At 39.4% G+C, this 14,663-nt stretch overlaps 2 protein-coding genes across 2 annotated transcripts in view; one reads left to right on the forward strand and one right to left on the reverse strand.

Annotated features, from left to right (window-relative positions):
- The window catches only part of LOC105924317 (VPS50 EARP/GARPII complex subunit), a gene marked incomplete in the record, with an annotated part of 480,430 nt that overhangs the window by 119,794 nt on the left and 345,973 nt on the right, over nucleotides 1–14,663 (reverse strand).
- LOC118565195 (piggyBac transposable element-derived protein 3-like) lies at nucleotides 895–3,516 on the forward strand. Its single transcript, XM_036145034.1, has 2 exons — nucleotides 895–1,097; nucleotides 1,632–3,516. The coding sequence occupies exon 2, from the start codon at nucleotides 1,795–1,797 to the stop codon at nucleotides 3,121–3,123; it is 1,329 nt and encodes a 442-aa protein (XP_036000927.1). The 5' UTR covers nucleotides 895–1,097; nucleotides 1,632–1,794; the 3' UTR covers nucleotides 3,124–3,516.

The following is a 14,663-nucleotide window of genomic DNA, read 5'->3' on the forward strand; positions in this document are numbered from 1 at the left end:
TAAGTACAAGGAAGAACTTTCACATCCCATCACTGAGGACACAGGAACAGACTTCTGGCTGGAAAAGAGTGACGATTTTTATCACAGTTTGAAACCTTTTGCATTAGACTTGTTGGCTATGCCAGCTTCTCAAGCTTTTGCAGAAAGGGTATTCAGCATCACAGGGGATCTCACAAGAGGACGGCGCAACAGAGGAAGGGTCAGATTGGAGTGAAGTGCTTTCCTTAAAATGAACAGAAACAAATAGAACTGTTGTATTCACTGCTATTTACAGCATTCCTGTAGCAGTATGTGCACAGCTTAGAGAGTTACAGGTCTGGTATTTGTTTAGTTTTTTGTTTAATATGAGAGCAGAGATGTTTTTGTTCCATGCAATAATGGCGTTACAGCTTAGCATTTCATTTAAATATGTTTTTTTCTTTTCAAATCTTTGTGCATTGTGTGCAAAATCAGAGTAATTGATGAAGAAAAGCAGTCTGCTTTTTAGTTTAATGTGATCTTTACCTGTACTTCCAATGCCAAGAGAGCAGGGTTTTTTCATTTACTTGAACATTGAGGAGTATTTTTATGGTAGTGTGTGCAATGGCATTACAGCCAATCTTTTATTCTACATTTGAGAATTGCACTAATCTGTTCAAACCTTGTTGATTTTGTAAGGCATTCCAGACTAGCAGTTATTTAACTTATCTTGAGGTATGTGAACGTATGTAATGTTAACAGTAGTGAATTTTCTGTATTTAGATACCTTGTGTGCAATGGCATTACAACCAATATTTTTTTTCTTTTTGAGAATTGCACTTTATTTTTCTTAATGTTTTTTGAGTGGTTTATCCATTTCAATAATAACATCTTGAAAATGTTATATCCTCCTGAGACCCAGCCCATTGACTTATGTCCACTGTAGTGGACATTTGAGTTTCATCCCTCTCCTTTAAATCTTTTATGCTAGTCTCTTAATTCCTGCTGTACTGTACAGAGGACATCCTGGGCTTTTCAGTGATATTTTATTTGATTGGCTGGTAGGCCGGAAACCCCCTCTATCTTTCAATCCAAAATGGATGCCATAGGAACAAGCACATTTTATGGAAAGATAAGAGGTGAGTCAAATATTGTTTGTCAATGGTTTTGTTACTATGATAATCATATATTTTCTTGTTCATTAAGGTGTAAGGAATCATATATTTAGTTATGATAGCAAATACATTATGTATCTTTTGAAAAATTTGCCATTTTATGAATGTCAACTATAGTGGACATCAGGACTATCTTCATGTAAATAATGACTCCACATTTTTATAGGAAACAGAACTGAAGCAGAAAGAATTCTTCACAAAATAATCGAGGGAGATTCAGATTTAGAGTTGTCAGATGATGAGAGAGATGAGGATGAGTTTCAACCAGTGAGAGAAGACGGCAATGAAGAAGACGAAGATGATGCAGAAGGCTCAGTTGAAGGGACAGATGCAGACACAGAGTCAGACACAGACAGGGATGAGCAGGAAACTCGACGCCCCCTGTGGGCCAGGAGTAATATGTATGTTTGATGCAGTTCCACAATTTTAAATTTAGCTGCATTGAGTATATAAACTGTTATTTATCATTTATTAATCTTTTTTTTTCCTTCCGATCAGATTTGCACCTGTGTTATCTGAGCTTCCTGTGTGTCAAGATGACCCTACAACACGTGCAGACTGGAGTCCAATTAAATACTTTTCACAGTACATTGACAACAAGGTCTTTGAAGATTTGGCAACATACACAAATCAAAGAGAGCTGCAAAGCAGAGGAGTGTGTATGAAAACTACGCCACAAGAAATAAAAATCTTCTTTGGCATTTCAGTCCACATGGCCTGCCTTGGCTATCCCAGAATTAAAATGTTTTGGGCCAAAAAAACTAAAGTGCCAGTCATAAGTAGCAAAATGTCTAGGGATAGATTCTTCAGGATAAGAAACTCCCTCAAGATTGTCAATGACCTGGCTGTAACAGAGGAAACAAAGAAGGCAGATATTCTTTGGAAAGTTAGGCCAATACTCGATCGTGTACGGCAAGGCTGTCTCAGCCTTGCAAAGCGAGAGACGGTCTGCATTGATGAGCAAATCATCCCGTTCACAGGCCGTTGTCCAGTCAGGCAATATGTTCCTGGCAAGCCAAACCCTACTGGCCTAAAGGTCTTTGTCCTTGCATCCCCAAATGGTCTGATGCTTGATTTTGAAGTCTACCAAGGGAAGAATACCTTTACAGTCCAAAGGTTAGGAGTTGGAGCTGCAGCAGTTCTACGGATGGTTGAATCTGTTCCAAAAGGAAGCCACATATTCTTCGACAGGTACTTCACAACCATAGATCTATTGGATGCATTGCTGGCAAAGGGCCTTCCTGCAACTGGAACTATAATGAAGAACCGTGTCCCAAAGCTGTGCCAGCTGCCAGAAGACAAACAGTTGAAAAAAGAGGGGAGAGGAACATCAGTGTCAGTGGCCAGAAAGAGTCCTGAGCTGGCCATCACAAAATGGTTTGACAACAAACCAGTGCTCATGGCATCCACTGTACATGGGAAAGACCCGGAAGACATCTGTACCAGATGGTCCAAGAAAGAAAAGCACATGGTCCAGGTTAAAAGACCAGCAGTAATTAAGCAGTATAATGACAACATGGGTGGCGTGGATCTTTGTGATCGCATGCTTAGCTTCTATCGTATGTCAAGCAGGACAAGGAAATGGACATCGCGTGTGATCAGTCACTTCTTTGATGTTGCCATCACAAACTCCTGGATACAATACAAGTCTGACAGCAAAGCTCTGCACAGAGCATCCAAGAACACACATCAGTACCTGGACTTCAAATTAGTCCTAGCTGAAGAGCTGTTGGAGAGTCCGGAACTGGATAACAGCTGTGAAGAGAGTGAGGATGAGTATGAGCCACCATCTAAAATGAGGATCCCACAACCAGAGCCATCCGTGCGCAGAATAGGAGCCACGCACATGCCTGAGATGATGGATACCAAGCATGCAGAAAGATGCAGAAATAAGGGCTGCAAGAGCAAGACGTACATGAGATGTACCAAATGCAAGATGTTCCTCTGCATTGCCAAAAAGAGAAATTGCTTCCAGGACTATCACCACTAACAAAGAACATACTAAGAACAAAATGAAGAGTGAAGGAAAAACTAGATTGGATTCAGTTTGACAGAAGAAATAAATCCCCAAAAAATCAGTTTCACATTAGTTCTATGTTCATTGTTCAAATAACTCAAGGATTCAAGGGGGCCAATAAAAGGATTGAATTGTAAAGATAATTTTGCAAAATGTAAGTTCAAGAATAATAAATGTGTCTATTTTATAATCAAAATGTCTGTATTCTTGTATAATAGTCAATTTACAGCCTAAAATGTTTGTATTCTTAGTTAAAAAAACTCTATAATCTGGTAAAATTTTTATCTACCAAATGTGTCTGTTTTCGTACTCAAATGATCCTGTTGTCCACTACAGTGGACATGCTGTAAAATAAAAATAAAGAATAAAAATAAAAATGTGGGAATTGTAGGATGTTTTTTTAACCCTAAACAGGTATGGAATCACAAAAAAATATGATTAGGAAAAAAAATATTTTCCTTGGTTCTCAGGAGGATATGCATTGCAAATCATTCAGGGAGAATGCACTTTTTCAGGGAGCAAAGCCACAGTTAATGGTTTTGAAATTCAAAATAAAATACATGTTTTGTATCTGTAACTGTTCAATCTGTGTCTAAATCTTGATAGATAGATAGATAGATAGATAGATAGATAGATAGATAGATAGATAGATAGATAGATAGATAGATAGATAGATAGATAGATAGATAGATAGATAGATAGATAGATCTAAAACTCTTCATATTTAGTCGACAAAAACTAGACTAAGACTAAAAGATTTCAGATGACTAAAATATGACTAAAACTAAATGGTGTGTTATTCAAAAGACTAAGACTAAATCAGAATTTGCTGTCAAAATTAACACTGCTCCTGAAAGAGCATAGAGCCACAGTGGACAGTCGTCTGCATTGTCGATGGCTTTGCAGCAATCCCTAATAGTGAACATGCATGAAGTGACACTGAAGAGGGAAACTTCCTTTTAACAGGAAGGAAACCCTCCAGCAGAACCAGGCTCAGTGTGAACGGTCATCTGCCTCAACTGACTGTGGGTTGGAGACAGAGCAAACACACAAAAAGCACAGAAGCACACATTGATCCAGGAATCCTTTCTATGTTATTATGGTAATAGAAGTTGATCTGCCTCCCTGGATGGTGTCACAGCTAAGAGAACGGCAGACCAGGTGTACCTACTATGAAGAGAAAAAAAAATGACAGAACAAAAAGTTAAAAGTTGAAATGACAACAAACAATGCAAAATTGGGGAACTGTCGAAAAACTCAGCAGAGTGAGAAAAATTGATCTCGATGTCCTCCAGCAGCCTAGCCTAAGCATTACTACAGAGATAGCTCAGCAATACCTAAGCCACTCCAAATATAAGCTTTGTCAAAAAGAATAGTTTTAAGCCTAGTGGGGCGTGGCCCCACCAGATGTCTCTGTGGAGCTCTATGTTCGCAATAATCAGTGGGACATGATTGTTCTTTATAGAGAAATATTAAAAAATAATGAAAAAAGTGATTCCCTTACCAATAAAATTATGTTAGAAACATTTGTCTCTATATATAAGACAGAAAACTGATGAGCTCAGTAGGCTAAATCCCTTTGAGGCGGCTTGATATTTGGGCCGGCCCTCCAACATTTGTTTAAATAACGGACATCTGAAATCACAGTGCGCATGCCCAACAGCTGTAGGGCACAAATCTTCTGGCCCCAAGCTTGGGTCGTCCAGTCAAAATACTGGAAATTAACACATAACACATTTAAGTTATGCAGGATAGTGTCCAACATTCTAGGCAGGGCAAAATGTATTTGTATAGCACATTTCAGTACAAGGTACTAGTGTTTTACATGATTAAAACATTGGAAAATAAAAACAGAATAATAGCAACTAAAGAAACAGTTAGAATAAAATGTAGGAAAATGTAAACAAAATAAAATAGGAAAATGTAAACTAAAAGCAAATGTTAATCTAGTGTTGGTTGTCCTTGCTGGCTCATTGAAGGATTGATTCTGTTCAATAAATGAACAATATGAGGGAGCTTTTATTTATAATTTTACGTATAAAAATGTAATTACATTTAGCTTATATGAAATGGATTTTCTCACATGTTGGTTTATGATAATTTATCTGTTTAGTTTACCATTGATCAAAGTCAGGTTGTTTGCATCACAAAAAGATTAGTTGCTGCTAATAGGTGTTGAGTTTTAGTGCCCCACTTAACATATGCCACTGCCTATAAGGCATAATTCATGAAGTAGAATGCTATTGTACCACTACTAAGTAAAAATGGAGCTTAATACCTGTGCACCTGCTTGAAATAAAATAGAATTTTCTGTAATGCAAAAAAGGATGATGTCATCGTAACCAAGGTAAAACCTGCCTTTGTATGCATCAATACTTCCTAATATACACCAGTGAGATGCTCTTATATCACTGGTAATTCCTAGTCACATGCTCTGGTTCAGGTAACGGCATTGGATGACCTTGCCCAATCAGATGTGTGTGGGGGGAAAACAAGAGAGAGTTGCTTCAGGTTTGTGCCTCCAAACAACTTTTATGGTTTTCCTTTCCATATTTGTTGCTTCAAAGCTCATTTTGCAAATATTATTTAGATGCCAGCTGTTGGTGAGCTTGGATCCATGCAGATAGAACTGTGAAAGGAATTGGTGAGTAGTGAATTAAATGTTTTTTTTTTGTTTGTTTGTTTGTTTGTTTGTTTTGGCACGTTGTAGCAGCTGATGTTAGCATGAGTAGTGAATGAAACGTTTGGTGATTGTATGTTGTTGGCAGCTAATGCTAACATGGCTCAATGTATTTCTTCTCACAACAAGCTGTGTTTTGGGTTCAGCTTAATGTGAAAAAATCTAATACCTGTATTTGCTTTAAAGCAGACTATTGGGCATTGGGTCTAGGTTGTGTAGTGTTTGGTATCTTGATCTATTTATACTAGGAAAAAGTATATGAATGTTCACAATTGTACATTTCTGTAAGTGTTTATCTGCTTAATTATATTATAATTTATTTGTGTACACAATAATTAATTTCAAAAGTTCTAGTTGGAAATTAGGGAAGTTTAACTAGTCATGTTTGTCTAATATAGGCCAGGTAACCCTGGCCTATATTTGAACTGGCAAGCTACTGAAAATTAAAGAACACGAAGAGCCTGCAAAACCTTGCCTATTGGTCTGGTAGGAGGCCCTTGCAGCCTATGGTCTGTTCCCCCTCCATTCTCATTACACTGATTCACACAAATGAACCACACATTGCTTCTCAGTCATGGACAATTGTGCTTGGAAAACCTTCAAATAATCTGGACAATATGATCATGGATGGTACACTTGTGTGTTGCAGTTTGGAATGATGCTGATTGATGCCATCTATTAATTGGAACAGTTATGAGTGCAATTTCCAAAGTTTTTTTTGTGTTTAGTTGTTTATGTTTCGACTACAATTCTAAAACTTTGACTGCGGCCTTGTAAATATCTTGTGTATTGTGTTTATTTTATTTTGTATTGTTTTTCTTTTTCCAAATACATGGTACCTGCACCAAATATAATTCAGTGTGTGGTTCATTAATTACTTAAAATGAAATTAGATTAAAAATGAAATTGGTAAGCACATACATTACAAAAGCATATATGTCATCTGATCACGTCTGAGTTGGTAATGTGGGAGGATTCAGTTTAGAGCTTGTTTCAGAACATATCTGAGCCCAATAAACAGTAACAAATAGGCATATTATTAATAAAATTAACATTCTCATGGTGCAGCAGGGGCACAAAGCAGCAGAAGCCCAGAAGGCAGACCCAAAGTAAAAACCAGGCCAGATGGACAGTTTGGCCTAATGTTGTTATGTCATGGTGGTCCGTATGTTCTTCTGTATATAATTTGTTGGTTTAGTTGTTTAGCATTAAAAATACTCCAGAGAGTCTAAGGGGTGTCGGCAGAGCGAGAGGGAGAGGACAAATACAAAGATACAGCAGAGTGTCACTGCCCCCAGGGAAACAGGATTTGACATATGTGGATGCACACAGCTCCTCTGAGTGGTAGAGGGAGGGAAAAGAATGGAGAGGGGAGCCTCCCTGGAGCTAAGGGGATATGGGTGTGATCATTCTGTCATATGGTATAATTGTCATAGTGCATACACAGACACACATGCACAACAAATACAAAGTGCTGAATCTACTAAACACACAGTGGTTGAAATGTTTATACACATTAACTGTGTTAGCCGTTGCATATGCAAACACACACCCCATAAAAAACTGTACACTAGTGATTCCCCTAAGGTGGAACCCTATGGAGGCTTCTATTTTCTGCATAAACACCTGTCACCTGGATCATGAATGCAAAGGGAGTAAAACGAGGACCTCAACTTACGCTCTCCTCCAACCTGCTCAGACTCTGAAGCATTTCAAGCCAGCCCGTTATAATTCAGCACCTTGAAAGGGGCTCATTTGAGACAGGGATAGAAACTGCTTCATACAGTGATCCTTTTGATCTTGGTAGGGTTTTTAACAGCTGCTTTTCAAACCTGCAGTAGGCACTGTTAAGCACGTCTCCCAGACAAAGATTACACTCAGTGGGGACAAGTACTCATGTAGTTATGTTTCTTAAATAATTTCAAACTGTAGCAGGGTCATTTGCTGAGAAGTTTTTTTTGTTTTTACCCTCTCACTGTAGCTTCTCTTAGGATCTTGGATCTTCTAGGTAAGCTTGTTCCCTGCCTGCTTATACAGGGCCCAGTCCTCACTGCTTTAAGCATCTTCCTTGTCTTTCTCAGATGTGAAGTGAACCTGTCATGGTGCAGTCCTGCCTGCTGCACCCTAGGCATTTTCCAGCACCTTCCTCCTCCGATACAGCTCCATCTCCTTCCACCACTAATCACCTACACCTGTTTTGCTCTAATCATCCCGGACTCAATTCACCTGCAAGCCCTACTATAAAAGCTCACCTCAGTCTCCTCTTCCCTGCCGGTTCGTCTCGTCAGCTCACATAAGCATCTCTCTTCCCTCGTCATTCCCCGCTGAATGACTTTCGTCTGCAAGTCCTCCCTCGACCGCACTCTTCCCTCAAGCTCCCGCTTGTATCCTGCTCCAAGCCCTGCTCGGGTCCCGTCCCGAAGCTCTCCCTCCAGCTCAGCTCGGATCCCGCTCCGAAGCTCAACTACCAGCCTTGGGTTCTGTCCCGGGCTCACCTGCGTTCCTCCTGCTTCCTCCCATCTGCCTTCTCCATCCCGGTAAAGACTCTGGTTGTCATCCTCCACAACTCATCTTCTTCAATAAAACTCTCAAAACGAAAAACTGTGTGTGGTTGTGTTCGGGTCCATCAGGACAACTCATGACAGGACCATTGTTTACTATTGTTATATGTGCAAAAGCTCTTGATTTATATACACGTGTTCTCACAAAAACTGATGTAAGAAGTGGCAAGATCATTCAGGTCATTGCCTGAAACTTTGCCTATGCTCCAATATGGGCAGTTTAATTAAGCTTGTAACATCTGAGTCCTAGCAGTCCTAAATACGGGCGACAGCCGGCACATTTGCGCGCTTTCACTCACCTCACACGTTTCCAGCAATTTGCATGACAGTGGACGGCAATTCGCACAACGGGCAACAAGCCAAAAACACAGTTGTACAATGGCACTATCTAGTGACGCTTTCACTTTAAAATTTTACCCGCCACTCCAGTCTACTCATTCTCTCTTCTCCAGGCTAGGTTGTCTCTGGACTTGTCTTGGTAGTAATATTTAGTTGAGTCATACATCTCAGGCCGACTGCAGACCGCCACTATCAGCTCATCTTTCATGTTAAATCAAAACAGCTTTGTCTCCGGTGCAGTCCTTTAAACAAGTCACAGCCACATCCAGTCCCTGATTGGTTGTTGCGCTGCGACAAGACACAAAAGTTCAGATCTTTCAACTCTAGCGACTGCTTTGCATCCATCGCAGGTGTCGCGGTACTGTGGCATCGCTGTAGTCGCCAAAATCAGGCCTGTGGTATCGCTAGAAAAGGAGTCTGTTGCATTGCTTTGTATCACATTGCTCCTGTTTTGGACCTTTACACAGGGATAACATGTAAATCTGTCACTCCATTTGCTGAAAATACATTTGGTGTAAATGTGTTTTTCAATTTTTGTCTGTAAGTTGGGACAAGATTAAATACAATGTGATCAAAGTCCTTGAGCTGCATGAAGAACTGGAGTTTACATCTATTTAAGCCTTTTAACAGTGATCCAGAGTGTTTTTTTCCTGGTGGGATGCTTACTTTGCAGTCTGTATGTTAGAAGCTCATTGCATGGATTTGCACTTTAAAACTCCCCAAGAACAATGACAAGTCTAGAGCAGGGATCTGCAACCTTTCCGATCTGAAGAGTCATTATTGCCCTCAGTCCACCTCATTGAAACTCATTTAAAGCCGCAGATGTTACACAAACTTTTGGAAAAAATATACTTTTAATTTGCTGAGCAATATCTACTATAAACATTTGTTGTTCTGTTAAAGCTATAGTTGGTAATCCCGTTTAGAAACACTTTTTGTTATACTGGGTAAAATGGTCCTTCCATCCTGACAGTAGTCAATACATTGTGTATTTAGAAAAAAATTGGTAAAATTTTTAGATCTCTGTGAAAGCTGCAGGACTGTAAAAACTGTGACCAATCACTGCCATTCGGTCCAAATGCAGGCTTTTGCTTGGTTCCCATACAAAGATTTAAAAAATGTCAGGTGTTTTTTAAACCCTTAGAGACCCCACACATAATGATAAAAATGTGTAGATATAAAAGGTTTGCTTGTATCCAGTCAAATGACAAGCACAATACACCATACATTAACCGCATTCACTCAGGGACATTCAGATGTCGGACAGGAAATCTCGCAAAACCTCTTGAGATCAAATGTTAAGAGTACTTAAAAATGGCCAAAATGGAAGAGCAATGACGATAGTTTGCTAACTAATTCCAACAGAGACAAAAAAATAGCAAAAGGATTAAAGTATTGTTAAAGTAGTGGAGACAGCACAAATAAGGGCTCTTTTTGCTACATGATATGAAGGTGCGTTGTTGTGGGATTTTGTTTTTCTCTCCAGGTTTCCATCACCTCGCTTTCTGATTGGCTACATGTCATATTCAATCATTGGCAGGCTCATTTGTCCTGGGCAACACCACACACTCTAAGATATCGGGCCAAGACAATCCAACATATTAAACATCCCCAGCTTGAGGTTAGGTTATCGTAAGAGCATCATCTAATATTTGGGACATTCCTACGATTTTTGGAAGGGGAGGACGAGCAAAAATCAGGTAAATGATCTTGCCATGTGAACGTGGCATCACCATCTGTTTTTCAGCCTCTGCAGTGCATGCTTGTGCGGGAATGTAAACACCAGCCAGAACAAACAAGAAGAACAGGCTTAGTGAATAAAAAGTCTACAAAAATTATTCCAGGGAGGACCACATAAGCCCAGCATCTATAGAGGAAAACCTGGGTTGTGCTCACCAAACCAGGTTTTGGTAAAGCCGAAGACAGCAGATCTGCTAAAGTCCAAGATTTTAGAGATGAGAAGCAGTACTTTGTCCATTTTATTAGCCAGGAGAAGACATCAGGCAGATGGGTTGAAAAAGAGGATGTGCAGAGTCTCTGTTGCTAAAGCTTTTTGAGCGGATTTGTCCGTTTTTCACTTCTGCATCTGAGGTAAATCCCATTCTACACTGCCAAGCAAGATCTCAGTGAAGTTGGAATTGATGAAAAATGGAAAGAATGCCTAACGAGGATTGTACGATGTTTAGGAGTTCCTCTATAGTGAAAGTGATGACAGAATTTGAGCAGAGCGCAGAACAAACACACAAAAATAAGCAAAGTGCCAAGGTTGCCATTCATGGCATTGAAACATAAAGATTCCTAATACAGAAACCAGATGGGTGTCAGGTTGTTTTTTGTAAGAGCTGAACCAAACTGGTGACTAGAGCTTGGGAGTTGCATGTTGAATTGTGGTCATTTATTAAATAACAAAAAAACAGGCTTACAAGTGACAGAGAATCAGGAACACGGTAATAAGACCAGAGCGGAGTAGAAACATGGATGAAGACAGAGGACCTGGCAATCGGTCTGACAGGAAGATCTGAACTTAAGGGGAAGAGAGGGGGTGAAACCATGGGTGGATAATTAGACACAATTAGACACAGCCAGTTATATCGCTGGCTGTGTATATTTGGTAGTTTCATGTTTAAAATGACAGAAGAAATATGAAAAAGCTTATGGTGCAGCTTCTTTCTGCCTTTCCCCAACGGTCAGGGACCTCCTGGTTGTGTCTGGTGCTGCAGTGTTCTTATTGGGTAAAACACCTTTAAATCTAGTGGCTGAGCACATAAAAGACAACCTCCTGATAATATAATATGCAAAAAACGCCACCAAACGTTATTAACGCAACCGCACGTACTAGGCCAATAACCTTTTTGTTTTATTTCTAGCAGTAATTACTTCAGTTTGTATTTTATTATGCTGCTCATAAAGCAATGTCTACACTGTGTTAGGTCATTGGCTGATCTTTAATAAATGTTTTAACCAGTGTATCAGACTCATTTTGAATTGATCTGACATTAGGTTGGTACAACGTTAAGTAGCTTCTGATGTAGTTAAGCTACTTTTAAAAACATTTGTGTAACTTAGCTTGCTATATTTCTATAGGTGGTAGCTTTTGTGTAGTGAAGCTTAATTTATTGTTGAGTAACTGATAGCTTAGCTCACTACACTGGACAAGTAGCTTGCCCAACACTGTCCCTTCATTCAAATGTATATGTTTGAAAGCATGGTAATGTTGACTGTAGAACAAAAAAATATGATAATTATTGAGCCAAAATGACATGCCTAACAAAATTCTATAAAAAACATCAGCTAAGATTAAAAGCATTAAATTAAATTGTCATATTATTTATATGCAGAAATAATCTGCAGTTCCTTGGGTCTCATATTGTTGGGTATTTGCATGCTTGTTTGTTTTCCATCATCAACACTCAAATTCAAAAATTCCTTTATGTTAAAGAAGGAGATGAAATTGTGTGCTAGCTGCTTGACTGACAGCTTGATAGACAATTCATTGTTGCTCTGTCAAATAAAAAAAATCTCTCATTACAAACTGACCTTAGGGAAGGAAACGTGACAGCTGGCACATTTGCTAACTGAATGAAAACAAACCTTTTAAGAAAAAGACTACGTTTGGTCTGCAGTGTTGTAAAATGACATGCCCTTCCGCCAACATGTATAGCCTGCACCCACTGCCCCCATCCCTTCCTGTATATTTTGTCCTCAAGGCTAATTGTGACTGATTAAAATAATTACTGAGATAACAGAAACCAATCAACTATGGATGTTAGTGTTATGCTGATATGTTGAACTATGGAAATGCGCACATTTCTTCTTTTCAAACACTGTGGTCTAAAATTATCCAAAACACAGACAACCAAATCCATATCAAACTTGAATGATCAAGCACTCAAATAACTGGATAAATTAAAGTAACATAAATTGTAGTCTGTTCAAATAAATGTTTGGTAAAATCAGCAAGTGGTGCAGAAGATCTACTTTTGAGCATGGATCAGCAGTCAAGTATGCCGAAATGTGTTTTTCTTCCGTCTCCAGCATATTTTCATTCTTTACCTTTAGATCAGAGTTATTATGCCACTTTTCTCCATGCCGCCACTTTCTTTTTCAAACTATTTGGTGGACATGGGAGGTCTGGGACGCCCTGATGTTTGTTCAACTGGAAATCTACATTGCCAGTATTAACCATCCTATCACAAAGAAATATGAATATGAAGCATAAAACTGAGCATGCAGTTTTAAACTTTTAGATCCTCTGTCCACTTGTTTTAAACTGCTTGCCTCATCTAAAATAACCCCCATCATCGTTTTCTCCAGAGGGTACAATGCAGCAAATGTGTTCAAACAACAATCACTTGATAATTCAGTTTGTTTTCATAGGTTTATGTTAAGACATGTTGATGTCTCAGGTTTGTTTGTTGGCCAAACCTCTGGGTAAAATCAACAGTATTCTTTTTGCAATACCTTACAAAATAAATAACTTCCCTTGTTTACTATGTTAACATTCATAATTCTAAATTTTGCCCTCTGTTGAAGAGTGGCCTGAAGAAAGCCATCAGTGAAAGAAACTCTATAGAGGCTGAGTTTTCGGTCTGCCACAAATGATGTAGGGGACACAGCAAATATTCGAAAGAGGATTCTCTGGTAAGATGAGACCAAAATTAAGCTTTTGGGCCAACATTGAAAATGCTATTTTAAAACAAACACCATCACCCAGAATACATAATCACCATGCTAAAGGATAGTAGTGGAAGTATCATACTTTGGAGATGCTTTCACTCAGCAAGAACAGGAATACTGATGATGATTGTTGCAAAGACAGATGGAGTTACAAAACACAGCAACACTAGAAGACATTCTATGTGAGGTTGGTAGGGACTTAAGGTCAGGATCACCTTTCAGCATGACCTCAACACAAAAACATTAATCCTGAGTAAAATATGAAAGGTTTAGTTCAAAGCATAATCAGGGCCCCATTTCAGAACGAATGGCTGATCAACCCTGAGTAGAAAGCAGTTACTTTAAGGAGTTCTTCCTCACGCTGTCATGCTCAGTGTTTTCAGTTACAGAACAGGTATCAGTCGAGTGACTAAACTCAGCCTCCATTCAACCCTGAGTTAAACACGAGCACTTGCAAGAATCCCTCATCAATGGAACGCAGATAACACGATGACAACAAAAGGAAATAAGAAGCCCGGAAGTGCACCTTTTCCAGCCGTGGATGTAGAAGTCTTGTAATGAAGACATATTGAGAATATTAAACCATAATTAACAAAAAGAAAGAATTCTGTTGAAAAAACGAGAATTGGCGGCAAAGAATCACTGAACAGTCCATGCATGAGTGATATGACACTTATTTGCTTGAGAATAGACCCCTTGCAACCACGTGACTCCGTTACCCAGAACCCCTTGCGTGGCGGCCATAATGATTGGCACGCCATTTGACGAACTGATGAGTTCTCCAGGTATTTTTCTTCTTTAGATAACGTATCACAAGATCGTTTTAAGAGTAAGTTGATGGTTGATGGTATCAGCTTGCCAGATCCACACAGCAAAAGCCTGAAGGGATGGAGCGAGTCTGTGAAATGCTGGCCAAGTGTTTCGTACCGCGACACAGCTGCTTTATAAACACGCAGGCCAGTACAGACAGAGAGCACGAAAGCCATGAAACCACTGGACGGCTGCAATTATTTTATATCAGGAAAAAGGCTCCAGCAAACGCCCGCGACCCCATGAGGGATTAAGCGGGTCAGAAAATGGATGGATGGATGTTCAGACATGTTTGTGCAACAGCACAAAGCAGAGAGAAAGACCCGCCCGGTAGGTTAAAAAAAACATCACTCACTACGGATTATTTTGGTGTTTTTGTCTTGTTAAAATGGGTGGGGGTGTCGGCGACATTGCAGCGTAAACACAGAAGTACTAGCGCCCGTGAA

The sequence above is a fragment of the Fundulus heteroclitus genome, chromosome 13 (genome assembly GCF_011125445.2).
Source record: "Fundulus heteroclitus isolate FHET01 chromosome 13, MU-UCD_Fhet_4.1, whole genome shotgun sequence".
Taxonomy (NCBI): Eukaryota; Metazoa; Chordata; class Actinopteri; order Cyprinodontiformes; family Fundulidae; genus Fundulus; species Fundulus heteroclitus.